General features: G+C 40.6%; 1 protein-coding gene across 4 annotated transcripts in view; it reads right to left on the reverse strand.

The window, feature by feature from the left end:
* Positions 1 to 3,499: 3,499 nt before the first annotated feature.
* LOC119179018 (uncharacterized) overlaps positions 3,500 to 20,616 on the reverse strand; it is a 137,099-nt gene continuing 119,982 nt past the window's right edge. For 3 of the 4 annotated variants that reach the window (XM_075882022.1, XM_075882021.1, XM_075882019.1), the window contains 10 exons: positions 16,721 to 16,980; positions 15,801 to 15,882; positions 15,366 to 15,470; positions 15,078 to 15,133; positions 12,309 to 12,414; positions 10,750 to 10,922; positions 10,046 to 10,165; positions 6,912 to 7,009; positions 5,257 to 5,387; positions 3,500 to 4,314 (listed from right to left, as the gene is read on the reverse strand). In XM_075882022.1, coding sequence (XP_075738137.1) covers positions 3,857 to 4,314; positions 5,257 to 5,387; positions 6,912 to 7,009; positions 10,046 to 10,165; positions 10,750 to 10,922; positions 12,309 to 12,414; positions 15,078 to 15,133; positions 15,366 to 15,470; positions 15,801 to 15,882; positions 16,721 to 16,980 — 1,589 coding nt within the window. In that variant the 3' untranslated portion in view covers positions 3,500 to 3,856. The remainder of the gene's footprint in view (positions 4,315 to 5,256; positions 5,388 to 6,911; positions 7,010 to 10,045; positions 10,166 to 10,749; positions 10,923 to 12,308; positions 12,415 to 15,077; positions 15,134 to 15,365; positions 15,471 to 15,800; positions 15,883 to 16,720; positions 16,981 to 20,616) is intronic. The other variant, XM_075882020.1, reaches the window with a different exon arrangement.

A 20,616-nucleotide genomic window follows, 5' to 3' on the forward strand; every position in this document is an offset into this window, starting at 1 on the left:
GAACAATGTCACTTTTATTTTCACAATGTTACTGTAAACGTCAAACCTTTTTATTGCATTTTTTTTTTTCGTGTGATAAACCTTCTAACATGTCATCTATTACTGTTCTTCTCATTCTTGAAGTGCTTGCACAATAAATGCAGAGAGCGTATGCACTGTCCGGTTTAACTGATGTGCTTGCCTACTTCAACTATATTCTTTTGAATATGCCTTGTAATAGGCCCTTTATTACTGTTCTCATTTTTGTAGTTTGTACAACCAATATGTAGAGAGCATGTATATCACCAGGTTCAGCCCAACTAATGTAGCAACTACTTGAACTGGGTTCTTTTGTATATGTATTCTACCAACTCTCCTGCAACAGTCTCAAATGTGAAGCTAGCAGTATGTTCAAGTAAATAAATAAATAAAAGACACAACACACTGATAGATTCCTGCCAGGGTTCCCAAGTGCAGAGTAATTTCAGACTTTTTTGGCAAGCATGAAGTAATAGGGTGGCAATAGATGGAATAACATTTACTAATGTCCCGCAAGAAGCACGCGAATGTGCAGGGCTCCCACGTTAGTAATATGATTTTCTTATAAGTAGGGGCACCTCGACAATCTGCTCGTCAGTGGCCAGTGAAAGATATAGAAGATCCGCGTGACATATCCAAGGGTTACATTCCCAAAAAGATGCGAAAGCTAAATCTTTCCTTAAATAAAATTGAAATTGTTTTAATTAACATATACCACATTGCACAGACAAAAGATAATACGTCACATGTCCTTGAGATAGCATAGTCATTTTTTCTCGTGGATGGCTTTTACCCTCTCTGTTGTCTCCCATTCATTTGCTGCATGGAGGAGCTTTTAAATTTCCTGAGGGTGGTCGGCTTTAATTATCAAGGCGAAAGCCTTACATGCCTCATCATACACAGAAAGTGATTGTATGTGCCAACGCGAGTGTCGCGAAAAAACATCACCTCATAATGTTATCTTGGCATCCGTATCGGCGGAATTTGTCATTATGAAGTCATTGTGACGTCACTGTCACATCACAATGTGATGTCAAATGATGATGTCATCGGATGGCCATAGTCGGGTCAACCCCGGCGCCAATGGAGGCGTTGAAAGCTTGTAATGCCTCTGAAACCAGAGACAATGGAAACCACGCTAGCTGCAGAAATCTCGGGCGATACGATCGACTGAGGAGAAGAGAAAGAAAATGGTTTTCACCTTCCAGCGATCTTAGGCAAATGCACAAGGGTTCATGAGAGTTTTTTCGATGACAGTGAATAGATAGAAGAAACAGCGTCCCTTTAGTAATGGGCCCTTACTTCCGCTCCACCAATCCCATGATTTATTACTCTTACACTCACACCTCAATATGACGAACCCAGATATAACTAATTATCGATTATAATGAAGTTAGTGAAAAATGGCTTTGTTATAGGTACAGTGCTACAAATATACATTTATAACGAATTTTCGGATATAACGAAGTATTTTCGTGGCAAGCATGACTTTGCTATGAGGTTCAAGTGTGTTACTATTACAGCGCAATTTTTTTCTTATGAATTAAGGATATCATCAAAAAAACATTTTAAATTCACACCCCAGCATTATGAGCTTTATCTCAGATTAACCTTAGTTTTCAAAATTATTTTTGCTTTCTACATATTTTTTTACCACAAATCCTGTAGTTGTCGAATTTGTTATATTGCCGACCTGTTAATATTTTCTGTGTTGTCGCTAAAACTTAAGGCTTCATGAAGGCTGCTGCCTTAAGATAGACATGCTCTCACTTTTGCCACGCATGTACAGCAAAGAAGAGATTTTTCTCAGCTTTTATCTCGATTTATAACTATGTATTCAGAGGCAACCCGACCCTCCCTACAAAGAGCAAAGAGCTTCCTCTTGATTTTTCGTAAAACGTATCCTTGCATATTTTTTGGTCTTTACCCTAACTGTAGTTGATTTTTTCATTCAAATACCAGAACACTTTTTCCTCCCATCAGCTGTCTTGTGTTCCTTTAAAACCACTTAATTTTAAACCACTCAAGTAGTCTGCATGTTATCATTGTAACGAGATATTTTTAAGTAGTCTGCATGTTATCATTCTAACTAGATATTTTTAGGTGTAGGGTAGAACGTGGGGTAATAGAAATGTTGTGTAGGATAGAGCAGTTTTTACTTTGGCATAAGGCATTTTTCAAAAACTGGTAGGCAACACAGATCCCAGCTAGTGACAAACTCTGGGGCTGCATTGCACTGAGTGGTTGGAAGGAAATTTTTTTTTGCCCAATGCAACGGATAACAAGAAATGTATACAAATGAACAGATTTCGTGCATATGACATAACATGAACACATTAAATTGTGGGCATTTAAAATTCATAGTGGCAGTCAAGTAAATTTTTGTTACAAAATAATGTGAAATCTATAAAGGAGCATTAGTATTTAACCGTAATGGCATTTTGAGATAGCTGGTTGATGTTCACAATGCACATGCAGCACAATACAACAAAGTGGCATAAAAAAGTCCATTTCATTCCAGCGTACTGCGCGATTAAATGCACCAACTTCCCAGAAGTTGCTGTTCAGGAAAATGAGCAAGGACACAGCTGGCCCAATGTTGCATGCATAAAAATAGACACCGTCAGACAAATGTGGTCTCAAGTTTTATTATTTTGCTGATGTGCAAACAGTGGAACAGTGCACGCTCTCATAAATATAGCTGCACGTAACTGGGGGGCAAAATAAACGGAGCTAAAGAGGAACGAATTCAAATCATTGTAGCATTCAAAACTTGGAAGTCAAAACACTTCAGCTCTGACCATGTTGCCCAAATTCACTCGACAGATTAAAATAAATGTCGAAGCAATGTTGCAGTAAATAACTTTTGCAAAGCAATGCTTGCAACAGTGCTTTCCTCTCTGAAGTATGTGCCATGCATTCAAACGCCAGCTATCACAGCCTCAACATACCAGCAACATCATTTCCATGTGAGGAACTAAAACAACAGTAAAAAAGGTAAGCAACCTTAAGAAAATTAAGAGCACATTGCTAACAGGTAATGAATGTTGATCTGTATAGACAATTTTTCATGATTTACATTTCTTAAAAAACTGACAACATTAAACAGCAAAAAAAAAGCTTTCAATGTATAAGTAAGACAATTATCACAAAGATATAAAAGAATATAACACACATACACCCCTAATCTTTCCTTTTTTTAGTGTTGAAAAGGAAAACAAAGGTAAAGGAACTGAAAAAGAATATCCCTTCACGAAAAGACCACCATTTACAATGTCCCGGATGCACATTTGGTAGCCGCCACTTGCTGAACAATGGCAACAAAATGGTCCCACAATGTTTTTCTTCCAGGAGACGCACGAGAGCAGCTAGAGAAGATGACGTATTCAGAGAGTCTGCAGTCACAAGAAGCCAACACTCACACAGTCAACAAAGAATCGTTAACACAGTGAAGAGAGAACAGACACATCAGTTTGACTAGCAGCCCATGGCAATGGCGCTTGTGGATGGAGCCGACGAAAAAGCGAGATGCACAAGCCAGCGGGGGCAGGGAATTCGCAAAGAACAAAGGGGCCCTCGACGGAGACACAGGGCGTATTGTAAGTAGTGCCTAAGTACGTCCGTACCTAGTCTGCCCCCTCCCTTGCCGACAATTCGCTGCATCTTCATCCGGGGCCATCTCTTCGCCCGCTGAGGAGCGAGGAGACCTATTTAGCACAGAACGTGTCGCAGCGGTCGTGGTGACTCGCAAGCGCGGCACTTGCGAGCCCCTGGCTCTGGGCAGCTGCGAAGTGGATGCACTGCATCTCAAAGAACCTTGCGTGGCTGCTGCGCCTTGTCAAGACGAGTCCACGTGAGGAGTGTTCGGGCTTTCGGAATCCTGCTGGAGAATGTCGCCATCCTCTTTAACCCACGTCAACCTCAGCAGGTCGTCCTGAGAGCAGGGAGAGTTTTCAAAGGTGGATAATGATTCATCGGTGCTGCCATCATTGCTGACGTCTGCTGCGAAAGATGTGAAGAGTTGCTGCACACAGGCATCTTGCGGCGGTGATGTCTCAGACATGCTGCGGCGCATCCTGGGTTGGAATCCCTCAGAAGATCCACGAGGAAGGGAGTGGGATGTCTGGTTGCTGCGGTGCAGCCCGTGTGCTCCACCCAGCAGCCTGCTTCCACCATTGCTGGCACGCGGCAACGACTGGTGGTCGGCAGCGTGCCAGGACTGGGACATGACCGTTGGGTCAGCCACGGAGTACCGCTTGTGGGCCATGCTACGTGCCCTTGCTTTGTTCCCACCATCTGCAGTTTTTTGCAAAGAAGAAAGCAGCATTAGTTACCTATTTCCACTCCCAGTTTAACATGTGTATGTTACTAGCAACATGTGTATCTTATGTGGCTGTTACCTTACATTTAAAAATGTTTAAGCTGTATGCCTTGTGTATGCATGATGTATGTTCTTTTATGCAAAGTCAATGAGGGGGGGGGGGGGGGCTGCAATGAACCCTCGTATCCAATCTAGACCTCAAAAGGGAGCCCTGTGCGCGCTTATGCCGATAGGCCATATGCACGCAATCATCACCAATAAAAACTTATAAGAAATCCCAATCTGATCATTCGTGCCCCATTACAAGAGATGTTTTTGAAGTTAGGTTACACAAATTTAGTGTCCATGATGACATTTTTGATGAAGGAACTCATTAAAGCTTATAAGCACATACACCTCAGTTGATATTTATATAAAAAATAAACCAAACACAATAAGGAAGCAAAAAGAGAATAAAATGGTGCCAATGCTCCGCAAAGATGCTTATAAGGATTCATCTTCAATAAATGAGCTTCAACACAAAATTTCACTGCTGACATAGTCTTCTATGGAAAATCAATAGTGAATATAGTTCAAAAGGTAATTTAGACTAATACTGAAGTTCACATTGTGCCCTCGAGCGCTATGCACCGCACCTTCCGACATTGACATCCAATATGGTTGCAAAAATACCAAAGATTCTTCCCGGTAAATATATTACGCTGAAGTGAGTTTTTTGCAAATAAGTTACACCACAAACAAAAGATTTATTTTCCCAACACATGTCACTTTAAGGCCCAGGCAACGCAACACAAGTAGAGTTTAGCGGATGTACTTACGCGCGTCGAGCTATGACACAATGAGAGAAAAGTCATATGGAAACAGTCAGGCCAACAAGCAACCCTTGTGAATGAAGAGCAAGCCACATTTACTCTTACCGCGCATGGGAGAGCTGACGCTTTCGCGCAACTTGTACTTCAGCTCCTCATTGTGCATGTCCAGACGAGAAAGTTGGCGGTTCTGCTTCTCTGAAGTTTCTCTGAGTTTGGCATTTTCAACGGACAGTTGGCTGAAATGCAAGGGGCAGATAATGTAAGAAATATTGTGTTAGTAGGCGGCTGCATGGGCCACAAGGCTACTTCGTTACTGCATACGGGAGAACAGAGTAGGCAATGTCACAATGGATGAATCGTGTAATGAACATAAAGATAAATGCTTGAGGAGGATGAAAGCCTGAGGAGAAAACAGATTTGTAAGGAGCACTGGAGGTGCAGCTGCTCGTACATCAGTCGCACACCAAGGAAACGAGAAAACTTTTACCCAATTACAGCAGGCTGTTGATTACTCGAGCGTTCGGCTAATTCAAATATTAAATTTTTGTTTGGCTCACTACATTGTGTTTTACAGCCGCTTATTTAATTAAAACTGCCCCACTGCACAAATTTGGCAAATTCAAACTTGCTGCTGGTCTATGTGTTTGTCGCCTTTGCTGCTTCTAGCTGAACATTCACGCTTTGGGTCATTATAACAGTCGCGAACTGAGCTAATTGAACACCAACGATAAGATGCTAACAAGAAAAAAAAGAGCCAGAAGGTGGCATGAGTTTCTGCAAAGCTTGACACAATGAAGCTGGTTGATGCTTAGCTTGTTATGTTGCAGCACGGGATTCACAAAACCGGCAGCAATTGAATCAAGCATGCTTAGATGAAGAAGCACTTATTCACGCAACGCTTGCCACTTTGTATGTGTTGAAGTCACTTTTCCTGAGCCACGGTGTACGAAACCATGGTAATTGTTATAGCAATGGCTGGTGGCGGTGGTCGCTCCTCGGTGCAGCGGTGGCTTGACCATTTTTAGCACAAGTGGCTCACAGGTGTGGCGATTGTTATGGCATAGGCACAGCAGGTGTTTTTTGTTAGTGGACGTTGTAGTGCTAGCTTAAACAGCTCTGGTGTTAAAAAAGAGAACCAAGCAAGACTGTCTCTTCTTAGGGTAACACTTTACAAATGCATTTTTTAAAATCCATTTCGCCGCAGTGCATTGATGTCATGCGGGTAAGTGTCGTACGAATTGGCAGGGGTTGCTGTCACTGCACACAACATATTTCGTACCTTAACTCCACACGCATTGTATAACAATAAGTATCAGTATAATCGTTACAGTCTAAAAATTTTACTGAGAAACAATAAACAACACAAACCTCGCGGGTATGTTGCCTTCAGTCACATATATGAGGATTTCTGGTAATTCAAACTTTGTTGATATAAACAAAATTTCATTACATAAAGGGCACAAAGAATCAATGTATCTTCGCTGCCACAAGTGTACACAATTTTTCGCAAATGCAGGATGTGAGATTTAAATACATTAAGGGTATAATAACGAGTATCAGTCAAAACAAACTGCTGCCACAATTAAAGTTTCTGCTGCCTCTATTGTGAATAACTATTTTCTTACACAAATTTCGTTGCCTTGCTGTCACCACAGGAAGAGCAAGACAAAGAATGACGCCACTCAGACAGCAGTTACCTGCCGTGGCAATGTCTGCTACGTTTTTGCATAGTACTCATAATGCACAGGGAGGCTCCTGACCTTTGAACCTTGGCTTTTTCATTGAGCAGTTCCTGAAGGTCTTCAATGCGTGCCTCCATCTTTTGCATTTTTACCTTGCACCGGTCCAATTCTTCCTCCTGCATGGTCACAGATTTTCTCAGTCAGTCCACACCCCCATTCTATAATGCCTGCATGACTACTGAAGACTTCAACAAATGAAATTTTTGTCTCATAATCTATGAAGGCTGTATGTATAAAGGTTTGTTATATTTTGCACATTTCTCTATCGCATCATTCATAGTGTGAATATGTTGAGTAGCCAGCAGGAAATCCTGCATGGTCCTTTGGTTTATTAAATTCCAAGGTAGCCTCTGTTCCACTAGTAATTACCTCTGCGAATAGCCAGTAAGCTGAGTGGCCCGTTATTTTTAAAGTACATGTAATTCATATCTTCTCTCATATGAATTGATGATGTTAGCATTCTTCAAATTGTGGTGGGCTCACAGTCGAGAGATATTTCATATATGGGGTGGCCAGTTTTTCGTAAGAATTCATTCACTGTCCTTGAACAGATCACTGTACTTCAACAGCACACTTGTTTATTGTGTGTGGCTTAAAGAAGAACTGAGAAAATTTTGAAGGCAAGATAAGTTGTGGAATAGATCTTTTTGGGCACAGACACATCGTCCATGAAATATACATGATTATGGCCTAGAACGTACTAAATTTTAAGGTGAATGTCGCAGCAGCACACAGGAAATGCACCTTTAGTTTCCTTTTAAACAACCAACCACCACCTGCATCATGAGTTTGTGTTGGCTGCTGCGGTCTTTGTGAGCACTCTCCCCGAGCATGCCCCCTTTTCAATAGAGAGGCCTCATATGCGAATACAAAGGCCGATTTCCTTGCCTTGAGAGTGCATATTTGGGGCGCCAATGCATATTTATATAGTTTTGCAGAGAGCCTTCGTTGACAGGATGTCTCAAGGTGTTGCTTATGATCACACTTTTTGATGCTCACACAGTCGCCTATGTTTACATGGAAACCACTCTACACCCAGTCTCGCTTGGCACTTTCTGAAACGAACACGACACTTCTATCTGTGATAAGCAAGTCGGTGACTACCTATTGTGACAGAACAAACAAGATGCAAAATTTTTTTTTGCGTTGGTGCTCCTTTAAAACCAAGGACCACGTCTACCTATTTATCAATCCACAAGAAAGGTACACCGTATTCGCATGCCTAACTTGGAAGAAAAAAAGAAGAAGAATAAAGAAATGGAAAAAAAAAAAAGGCCTTGGCCTTGGGTGCGCTGCAGAAAAGAGCTCTCTCTCAACAACTACGACAAGAATTCACAAATGCACATGCACAGACCCCAACTCATTCGCAGAAATCGCAAATCACCGCAAGCTTACATAAAGCACTGCAACAGTTTCTCGCAGCCACCCCAAACAAAGGTGTTTGGATGACTTGGGAATTTCGCCTTAATTTTCTTATCAACCCTCTTGGTTGACTTAGTTCGACTATCGTGATTTTCGGTGTATAAAGACGAACCTTTTTTTTCCGACATTTTCGCTGGTGCGTCTTACATACGCAATAAGTCACGCCATTCTGCGAGACCACTATGTCGGTATTTCATTTGAGAGTTCCGTAAACTGAGTACAAGAGCATTTATCAACAGATATATAATCTTGTTACAACAATTAAATGGGTGTGATCTTAGATGTCAGCTACTAACTAATCAAGGATTGCAGTGACCACGGAGATTATGGCTGTAATAATTGCCATCATTGTCGCACAAACTATTGTTATATTTGAATTGCTTTTTCTTATGCAAATCAATAACACCATGGAATGGAGGCAATAAACAGAGAAGGAGCACTACAACGTTTTATTGTTATGTTGTAGGGCCCGCAGAACCAGTCGCAGAAACCAAAGTACCACTTTGTTATCACTATTAGTATCCGCTTGAAGCACCACTCCAATCCTGCAGTAGTCGCAGCTTGCTGTTGCCATTCACGCTTTATATATTGTGTGTGTAGGTGTCAAACGTGAGGCGCAATTATTATTATTTGCGTGTTTCTGCAAAGCTTCGTAATGCCACAGAAAGAATGCCAACAATGTGCTCAAAGGTGCTTTCAACATCACGTAAAAGTTACTCAGAGGCCGACAACGGCATCCTCATGATGACGCCAACCAAAGCGAAAGAACTTTGGCAGTGCACCTAAGAATGTGACTTTAAATTCTTTTGAATAAGTATTGGTTTTTTGAGCCTCAGCACAGTGTTATTTATAAAGTCTTATGTTGCTGCTCAGAAATAGTCAATGCCATGCGCGACTAGGTACATGTTTTGTTGTTTTTCATGATGTTGACAGGGTCAAAAATAGGTGTGTTTTATGTACTTTTTTCCCCAAAAAAGCCATCAAAAGTAGGGGGCGCATCTTATACAAAAGTGAAACTTTTACACCATAAAATATGGTAATTTGAAGCAATCCCCAACAAGACTGATTCCTACTGCATCTTGAAACAATTTGAAGAACGTTGGTAAGTATCTAGCGAAATTGATTTGCCTCACAAAAGCAAGGTATATATTTAGCTACTTTCGAACTTAAGAGAGCCACATTTTGAATGATTCCTGTTTGGCGAAATTAGTCACCGACTTCAAAAACAAGCAATACTCTAGGCTACATGCTAGGACATCAGTACTTATGCTGGAAAACTTTAAAAGCAACAGTACACAAGTTTACTTAGTTGATGGCCCTGTAATACTTCTCTCAGCTAGCTGTAAATAAGAAGGAGGCCGATGCTGAAATACAGGTCTAGATCGATGTGGCGACTATTAATTCGCTTTCTGCTGCCAGGTGCTTCTGTGAAGGGGGACCCAGTATTCGTAAGAAAGTCGAGTTCTTGCATAAAATTTTGTTGGCTAACTATGCTTTTTGAGCATCTGCCACTGTCTGCTTCATCCTTGTATTAAAAAAAAAAAAACAAGAGCAATGCGGACAGTACATATAAATTGTATCTAAAAGGCAGCATGCGATAAGAAATCGCACCTGCTACATACCACAGTAAAGTCGCTCAACAGCCGAGATACCAAATGCTGCATGGTTTTTCAGTTGGTTTTGCAGCCATAATTGAGGGGGCTGAGCAGCACAGACAAAGCAACACTTGCCTTTCGTTCCAGTTCTATCTTGGCATGTTGCAAGTTCTGTATCTGATTGGCACGCATCTCAAGAACCACATTCAAGCTTTCCACTTCCTTCTGTAGATCTGCATTTTTCTTGGAAAGCCACTGCAAAGAGGGCAACAGTGCGATGTGGATATTTAATTTGAAGTATGCAACATGGTGGCAAGGTACACCAGGTACACTGAAAAGCGAAAGCTCACTTCAAAGAATGAACTGACAGATTGTACACAGTCCAAACCAAGGTCAGACTGCTAAAGAAGTGAGGTCAAACATTGGCTTACATTAGTTACCTTTGTTATACACTCTCAGAAAAACGGAATATGTACTTACTGCATTCGGAAGTGCATACTTACTTTGTTCTTAAATGGGAAGAAAATAAAAAAAGTGTGCAAAAGCTGTTATCATATTCCATACAATCTTATATTTAGACAAGCTATTTCATCTTAGCCAAAGGTAGTTAACAAAATGCTCAATTACAACAATTGCATATTAAACACCCCAAGAAAAAAGCAGAAATAAATAGGGTCAAACAACTGAATACATATGAATTATTGTAGTACCAAAACTTATGAATGAGCTATGAGAGAGCCACCTCTATACTCACTCCAGTTATCACAAGAAAGCATTGGCTATCACGGACAACTACACACTTGACAACCAGTCAAGCCTGTCACGAACACCACACTTACCTGGATCTTGGCGTCTGTGTCTGAGAGTACGGACTCCTGGAACTCCCTCGCCTGTTGCTGCAATTGCTTGTGTTGTTGTTGAAGGGCTTCGTACCTCTGCTGAAGCTCTTTTTGCCGTGCTTGGTGGTCCTCATTGATGGAGTCCAGTTGCAATGAATACTCCTCATTGATCGCTGCAGGACAACAGTCCCCACTTACACATCCACATGCAGTTAAGACAACTAACTTAAGGCAGTTAGATCATAGAAGTGGTTTAGCTATTATATACACAATACATTGCAAGCAACAAATGAGCTATCCTGGACATCGAATAAGCTACAGCAAGCTAAGAGTGGGCAACGATATTTAACAAGTATAAGGGCTACTGAATGAATCTGCCGAATTCTATGTTTCCCTTGGGTACTTTTACAGTTAACTGCCTCGTGATCTCTTTTTTAGACTTGGTACAATGCTGCCTACACTCTGAAAAGTCATTCTGGATGACTTGGAACAATGTCAATAGAAAACAAGGCTTACAGAACAATGTGAAAGTATTGAATTTACCACGAATATTTTTTTTTTGCATCACTTGTCTTTTACACCAACCATGCCCTATGGCTTCAAAACGTTATGAAGCAAAGCAAACTAGCCCCTTCAACCTGAACGCTTAGAGAGAAATGCCCAATAGGTCCAGTAAGCACAAGGCACATGTGGCTAAAAACAATAATTATTAACTGGTATAACTACTCAAAATATGTAAAGAAAAATGGCCTGTGATTTTCAACTTTCGCAAGTCTTCCAGAAAACTGGTGGTCTGCAACTCGTATTACTCCCAGCCCGTATTATGAACAATGCAACTACCATCAGCATTAGAAATGTACAAAGGGACTAACAAGCACGTTATACACACTTAAGCCCCCAAATGTTCCCTTTTCAACTTATATTTTTTATTTATTTTTATTTTATTTCTTTCTGATACAGAAAGAGGAGTAAGAGCTAAAGGCCGTATTGCCTGACAGAGGCTATGAAATTACTGTGACAATTTTTGCAACAGAGCATGGTTTAGCTTGAATCAAGCCATTGACACAAATACATGTTAACATGGAAATGCAGAGGTGAAGTCTACTCGATACCTATTTGTTGCATGTACCTTTCAATTCTGAGCATCAAATAGCAATGTAATCGCAGTGTTTTGTGCTGATTGGAGCAGGGCACGAAGAGTGCAACTATTTCATGTTATCAGATAATCAACACAAAACAAGTGCAATGCTGAAAACCAAGAAAAAATAAATTGTCCTGAAACTGAAACAGCCACTGCAATGATGGATACCCAAGCTAGTCAACTATGAGTATGACCCACAAGAGATATGTGCCTCGGGTCACGCCAACTTTAGACTTCCGTGCTCAAGAAATAACGATTTTTTGAAGACCGGAACAAATTGTTTGAATGGGCTCCAAGACACATTCATCAGAACGTCAAAAATGATTGGTTTGAGGTGTTTTGAGCAGCTGAAACCATGTTGCAGCCGAAGCAAATTCTCAGAAATAATAAGCGATCTATGTTCAAACTAGGGACTCACCATCAATTTTTTCCCTGTGCCTCTGTTTCATAGCGTCCAAGGTTTCATCACTGTTTTTGCGGCTGTTATCGAGTGCATTCGTGTAAAATGCCTTCATTTCTTCAAGCTATGAAAGAGAAAAAATGTGCAAGCCAAACTTTTTGTTAGAATTGCGAATGAGCGGCACCACATAATGCACACCAGACTGGAGTTTCTCTAATTTCTATGTAAAAATATATGCATGTTTGACAACCAGGATGTACAATTTGAGACAGTTGAGGCAAATTGCAAGCAAAAATGCCTGTAGGCACTCTAAATAGAGAGAGTACTCAGCGTGCATTTGATTATAACCTTATATGCCCATACCATTTTCAGTAAATGCAGACACTTGATGCACATTACAGTTTTTATGAAGAGCATCACTTTAAAAATGGTAATGCCTGTTCTTTAATACCGTGAAATTACGATACGATTATGAGAGACGCCGTAGTGGAGGGCTCTGGAAATTTAGACATCCTGAGGTTCCTTAATGCGCACCTAAACCTAAGTACACGAGCCTCATACATTTTCGCCCCTATCGAAAATGCAACATGCATCTGGCCGGGACTCACTTAAAAAAAAAAAAAAAAGACACCTTTGCAGACCATTTACACCAGAGTACTTAAAGGGGCCTTGAAACACTTATTCACCACTACAAAAATTCTAAGAATCCATTTAGTACGAGCGAAATCACAGATTTGTCGCACGCTGCAATTGCATTATCTTTTCTCTTGTCCCAACAGAAGTGCTAGAAGCTCAGCAGGGAGGAATGGCACGGAAAAAGAAATTGCATCACGCGCTCTTCGGGACTACTGTAACCTTGAGCACTTTTTTCTTTTCTTTGAATACGAAATTTTTTCAGTGTGATTGCGCGCACACGTGCAGACAAGTCACGGCCTCCCGAGGTGATTTCTGTGATGACCCAGCGCGCCATGTTCGAATCAGCCAATGGCTGACAGAAGGGCATTTACGAGTTACTTTTGAGCTTCTCTCATTTGTTGAGAGAAGAGAAAGCAATTTTTAGCTGACTTCAATAATTTATTGTGAATTCCAGGTCACATGCTGCACTATAATATTTGGCTCTACTACTGATTGGCAGCATTTTCAGACCACGCTCAAAAAGTGTTGCAGGGCCCATTTAAGAACATTTAAAATCATGTAGCAGTATAAGAGAAGTGGAGTATTCTCAAAAGGAAAATGTATTTATGAGAATAGAATGACACTATTCTGAAAAGCTGTGTGAAGAGGCACGGATGAAAGGAACACATGATTAGAATTTGTAATGTAAAAGGGTTTAATGTCCTGAAGCCGTTGTTGACCACTTGTGACTTAGATAATGAATGCATAAGGGTGATTACAGTACTGACAAGCAAACTCTTCACCAAGGTGGGCACCCTTTCTCAAACTGCATGAGTGCTCCATGATAGGAGTGTTCTATCAGTAAAAGAACTGCTCACAAGGACTGCATGCTTAGCTATCAGCTTGGCAAGTTGAACTGCAAACTATTTTGAATATAGGCTTGCTTATCCAAAGTTTTTCATGGCTGCCCACAATTGATGTAAACCACATGTATTCCGAGGCCATTGTGAAAGATACTTAGCACCCTTCTGGGCACATCTATTATGAGGATTTGTCAACAAACAACCCTTTAAATTTGCTTTTGCCTCATGGCGTCCATGCGTCCTGCGAAGTAGTTAGTGTACTCGCTGCTGTACAAGTGATACAAGTACAAGTTGTACAAGTACAACTTGTACAATTGTTGTACAATTGTACAAGTGTACAAGTACAAGTTGCTGCGGTGGCACTGCCCTGGTGGCAAGAGGTTACACAGGCGCACGCGGAAGGGCACTCTCCTCCTTGGGGTGTCCCCGTTAAACAACGACTAAGATTGAGTCTTACGGAAAGTACGCGAGGAATTCCACGCCCTGGTTACTTCAGCTCCCATGGCAAGTCAAACATCGGTGACTTTGCATTCACATAACATTGTGAGCATTGTGCTGTTTGTGTGTGTGCTACATTGGCATTTTATTTCTTTGTTATTGTCACATTAGCAAGCTCGCTGTTGTGTAAATCTTACCAACAAATTACTATGTGTCGGCAACATTAGAGTGTGCTGTGTCAGTTTGTTCTAGGAGTGCGGATTTCTTTCTTTCCATGATTTTACTTTCTCCGACGTCTCGTGTGAGCATAAAACTGGAGCCTCATTGAGGTCTGGGCGAATGGAACACTATCTCTATTCTGAGCAACCTGTTGATGATCGAGGTCAAGTCAGCATCAATAAACGAACATACAATAAAACAATGGTTGTTATCTCACAGTGAATACTTCTTGCCTTCTGTGCCCAATGCTTGCAGTGCCTTTATTTTCAATGAGCTATGAACAAAGCAGCTTGAGCAAACTAAATCCCACACTATGATATGTATCGAATAGCGCCTGTGTATGCCACGTTTGCCGTTCTTCATTCAAAACTTGGCTTTGCTGCTAGCATCAAGTATTTGGTTCCCTAGGTTATTCTCAACACCACAAAAGGTTCCTGGCTTTGATAGCACTGAATGCAATTACATAGTCTTATGAGTAACCACTCAGAGCCACAATATGTGCTAGGCATTCCCTCATAGCAGCTTTGATGCGTGAACACTACTCATCGTCACTGGCAGACCGCATATGCCGCTGCCTCAGCAACAAGAAGTATGGTGGAGAACAAACATTTCTCAACTGTTCATCATAAAAATACACATGTGCAGTACTTGCCTTCCGTGTGTGAGCCTCCAAGTACCCAGTCAGTTCATTCTGATGGGCTTCCTCCACTAAAAGCAAACGAAAAGGCACATTTATTGGGGCAACTCCCATACCTGTCAATTAGTGACATAGCCAGAGGTCCCTTTTCAGCGCAGGGTGGAGTGGTTCGGCCATTTTATGTGCATGCAGGCACATATACACATGCAGAATTGAACATTTTCAGTGGATGTTTAAACCCCTCCCCCTTTTTTCTTGGTTAGGCCAAACGGTGGAAGTGGATGTATAGCAGCAGGGACTCACACTCTTTCGTCCTCTTTTTGTGTGACGCTTCCAACTCTTTTCTCAATGAGATTATTTCCTTTTCATGGCTCTGCTTGAGCTCCTCTATCTTGTTTTTGTACTCCTCTGTAGTTTGCATGAGGCAAAAGAAAGCACCAACATATATTACCTGGATTAGGCACCAAAAATCTGTGTTTACAGCACTGACAAAGTATTCCAATACTAATTTAGTGTGTTAATGGTAGTTATTGATGTTATAGATACAGTGCCACCAAAGTTGTGTAGAAAAGATGCACACACCAACCAATACATCTACCAATTCAACCGTACTTGAGATTTGTACCATAACACCATGAAAACTTAGGTCCATGTGCCGAACATATTTAGTCAGGATGCAAAGACAAGAAATTTCTACATTATAGGGACAAAAGAATGCCTTTCGAACTTCGTTCTCACCAATAGCAATGCGAGCCTTCTCAATCTCTTCTTGCGATTTCCGCAATTCCTCAGACAGCTTTGGAATACGAAACGAGTTGTTCTGAAAAATGAAAAAGAGAAGCACCAATGCATGAACCATGCACGAAATTGCTTCACAGACTGCTCATCGAACAGTGACGCCAATGGCAGAATCAATATTTCACAAAGCACATTTACTTTTTTTACGAAAAAAAAAAAAGTGTATGTTTCTAATTATTGTTCATCAGTACAGCAGTAACATCATAGAAATGCTTAAATTATGGGCACGAAAGGCTAGAGATCAGTTATGATATTCTTAATCGTATGATATGTGCAAGCATCTGTACCCGAGAGACTAAATATATGCTGCATCCCTCGAAAATACTCTAAAAATAGAGTATTTAGAGAGTATTCTTGCACCACACCTATAATTATCATCTAACTTGCTTGTGTTTATTTTCTTGAAAACCTCGCTCGAGCCAGTTTTAAATTAAGAAAAGCTACATCACACTGATAGCACGCATGCTGTTCATGGCTGGGAAGTGCCAAGACCGAGGCGTAATCAAGGAAAATACACGAAGTATATGTCAACTACAGTTGTGCGGCAAAAACACTCTCCAAATACTCCGTTTCTTTTTCTTTTTTTTTTACAACAGCAGCAACTCTATCCAAATTTTGTGCGTTTTTCCTCATGACACCGGCCTGCCAAGACAAAAAAGACTGTAGTGCTTACACTGTTGCCTTTGTTCTTATTATACTCCTTTTGGGATGGGCCACGAGCTGTTTTTCGTTAGATTTGGCAGGTATGAAACCAGACGCCTCCCTTCTATGCCTATTCGGGTAACAACTTTGTGAGAGAAGGCTTCTGAATAAAAAACGACTTCAGATTACAGATGAGAAGAATGAACAGAGTGAATTACCTGCAAAACCTGCGCATTGAGGTGTTGGACGACGACGGCGAAAGAGGCGAATCCGGCCGAGGCATGCCTGAGCTGCAACTTGAGCATGGTGAGCTCCTTGGTTCTGGACTCGCACAGCGCACCCAGTCGCTGGATCTCCTTGGTGAATTCGGCTTTGGTCTGGGCCTGGATTCGCGTCTCTCCGACCTTGCTGGGAGGACCTGTGCCGGGACTTTGGGAGTTCACCCTTGTTGTTGCTCCTGCCGCACCTTTCTTTGCATCTGTGTAGGAAAGACAAAGAAGCGTGCATGTAAGAATGTGTACGACGCATCTATGCACAATAGGCAAACAAAAAGTAACGATTTCAAAAGAACTGTGAAGAACGACTTGGTTTAGAATGATGAATGGCACTCTGAAAACTCTAATGTCATAAGTTTCACTGTCATAAGTTCATTATGAGCCGAGAACTTTAAGGTTGAATATTTATTTTTAAATTTCGTGCCAAGATCTCCGCACGTGATGTAACGAATTTCAAAATGCATTTTTCATATTTTTGCAACATTACCTCGATGAAAATTAAAAAAAAACTTGTATCCAAAGTATATGGCACCACAGATGACAATGTACTTCATTTTTATCGAGTAGGAGCTATGTAAAACCAAGTAGATGGCTTAAAAATCCTGTTTGGCACGGGAATCTCACAAAGGCGTCTTCACCCGCATTTTTTTCCCCGCATTTTCTCTCTTACTAAGCGTCGTGTTGCATTAAGAGTGATGTTTTTAGGATTGTAAAATTGTACTTTACTAATAAGTGAAAAAAACATTTTTCTCTTTAGTGTCCTTTTAATATCCATATCCTCAACCATTTGTCTTTAACAGATAGAAAGGCATGTAATAGTTATAAGCAATGGCATTTATCATTCGTACCAAACCCCCCCCCCCATGAGTGTCTCATCCATAAGTACACCCTTGATAACGTGAACCATTTGTTTTTAACAAACTTTATTTTTAACAGACAGAAAGTCATGTAATATTCCTAAGCAGCAATATTTAATATTTGTAAGCAAACCCCCCCCCCCCCCTGAGTACATCCTTGTTAAACAATACCTGAAGAGAGTAACAAAATATGGTAATGTAACTTTACATTAGGTAGCAACATGCTCTCAATAACTCTTGTGAAACGTAACAAGATAGTATTACATTTGACACGAGTTCTATTTTCTGAGAGATGAACAAAGGTGCAGAATTGAAGTACGAGATAAATTATATTAGATGCAGTTGTGTGCAAAGAGACAGCCATCCGACTCGTACCATACGCAATTTATATAAAGGTTAATCTATCTGCCTGCTGTAGTGCCTACATCTGGAACACTAGAGACTAAATTTCTAAGAAGCTGCACCCCGACATATAGCTTTTGTTGCACCTGCTTATTCCACTGGGAATAAATATAGCGAATAATAAATAATAAATATATTCCGCCTTATAAATATAGTTTTCTCTCTTTCTGTCAATAAGATTGAGTAGTTTTCATTGAGTAGAAAATGTTGCACACCATTAATTAGCAAGTATCTTATGCACGGAACAAAGCACTACAAATTTCTTGACACAGCAAAAAAATCCACAACCCCTGTACCCATAAGTAAAACAACTACAGCTACTTAGGAGGACTTTCTGAAGGGTTATTATGAGTGACCGACAAAATTTTAGACATGGCTAAAAGGAGGTCAAACATGGAACAAGCTTGCCTTTGCAGTCCAAAACTTTTTTCACACTAACGGTACATTTAGAGTTTTTTTTCATTGCACTGACAAACAAAATCAAATATGCCGAAAATATCTCATTTGAAGGAAAGATGAGCTTAATTAGGTGAAGCTTGTTAGCAGAAAACTGATCTATTTAACTGGAGGCCAATTTCTCTAACACAGAATATTCATTCCCATAAGTCAATATCGCAGTGGATGAATGCCATGTCGGCAATGTAATACGGTACCATATTGATGATTAAAATCTGCAAACTTCCATTTTACAGAAGGATCCCACAGAAACTGAGCCTTCCATGAAGCGTCGCAGAGTATGTGCTGCCACTTTATTGAAATCGCTATGTTGCATGCAGGAAGCTTTGCTGAATTTAACGACTGTGCAAAAACAGAAATTATGCTCTATTGCCTCCACCAGGTATCATGGCACTGAAACTGTCATTGTAACATCAGAGAAGCAAGCAAAGCTGAACTACTGCAACGAAGCTATGAATTGACTAACAAACAGTAATTTTCCCTGCCGACATTAAAAACGAAAGAATCTCCAACAAAAAGCTCTGTACAAGAAACGTGTAAGGCACAAAGATAGACATAAATCTAATGTCAAAGTAGTGAAAGCTCACTGTGGTTTTTTGACACTCGTGAGATATATATACATACATAGAAAAGTAACAAGAAAGATGTGGAAAAAAAAAAGTGGCAAAAGAGAACTGTTATTTAATGAGAGAAAGCAATGAATTATGTCAAAGACTGATTAAACTTTCTGCTATGATAGATCAGAATACATATTATTTTAAGATAGCTAAAATAAAATAAAATGAAAATTGTTGAATTTCGAAACCACACTATGAGGCATATTATGTCCTGCAATGAAGCTGCGAGCTGCTAATTTAAAAGGCTTACAAAAATGAAAGTGAATGCAGTGACTCTGGAAACAAAAATTGAATTAGAAATTGTTTCCTTCAACAGGGACATGGACATAGCTAAGTATTTACCCAGAAAAGTCTGCCTTTGAAAGTACTCGCCTGATAGATTTAGCGTAGAAGTGATATTTGCTTCTACCAGCAACCTACGATGGGTTATATTGCCAGAAAGTCAACAAACTGTAGCCTACGAAGGAGTACTGACATGACATTTCAGCCTTCTATGCACATCTCCCCGCCCTTTACAGTGAATGAAGGTTTCAGATGTTCAGTGCTAGAGAGTAAAATAACAGCACACCTCGTAGATTTCCAGATTAGCGCAATTCAAGGACGTGATGCCGCCTGTTTCAATTTCAGGGAGGTGTACAGGTGATAACGCGGAAACAGGTCATTGTGGCGTATTGGCATTCGCTCACCTTGGATGCTGGCTACTTAGTGGCATTGCCAGGTTGAGGTTGGGGGTTCAACCTCCTCCTCCAATTTTTTTTATTTTGCTAGTGCAAATATACATACACATGCAAAAATATGCACGAAAATATGTAAAGGGTGAGTGAAGCTATCCTCCTTAGCTCAAAAAAATTTTCTGTCTAGACCGATGCAATAGCTGCACACAGAATACTTGCAATATTTTAAAAACATTGCGGCTATCTGTGGTGTTAGGACCTCACGACAGATACCTCTTGAGAACTGAACTGCCTTCATACAAAGGCTGTTGAATTAATTGAAACAACCCAAGGCTAACAAGCATTTTCGGTGGCAATTTAAGAGGACTCCAACTTTCCCTTACCGCAATTTAACAGCCACGCTGCACTTTAAGTGCATTTTATTAGATATTAATCAAAAACCAAAGGTAAACACCCTCTTGTACTCCATATAAAGAAAAGGCACGAGGCTTTCAATGAGAGGTAACAAACTCCCAAAGAAGCAAAGTTTACAATGAAATCACCCACAAACATTTATTATTGTGTGCACCTGCTTGTTAATGTATTAGGTTTTAAGGTGCACCCTGACGAAAAAGTTCCATCTCGAGATGAATTACTGAAACGGAAATTTTCCCAGGTGGAAAGACAACTTCGACAATTCGACGAGAAGTGGACGAATATCCACCTGGCACATTCTCAGTTCCCAGCTTGAATTCGGCCATATTCCAGCTGGACGTTCTTCGACATAGAGCTGAATTATAATCCTATACAGCCTAATCACCGAACTGGAAAGCTTTCTGGCTAGAAGGTTAAAC

This window comes from Rhipicephalus microplus, chromosome 2 (genome assembly GCF_043290135.1).
Source record: "Rhipicephalus microplus isolate Deutch F79 chromosome 2, USDA_Rmic, whole genome shotgun sequence".
Classification (NCBI taxonomy): Eukaryota; Metazoa; Arthropoda; class Arachnida; order Ixodida; family Ixodidae; genus Rhipicephalus; species Rhipicephalus microplus.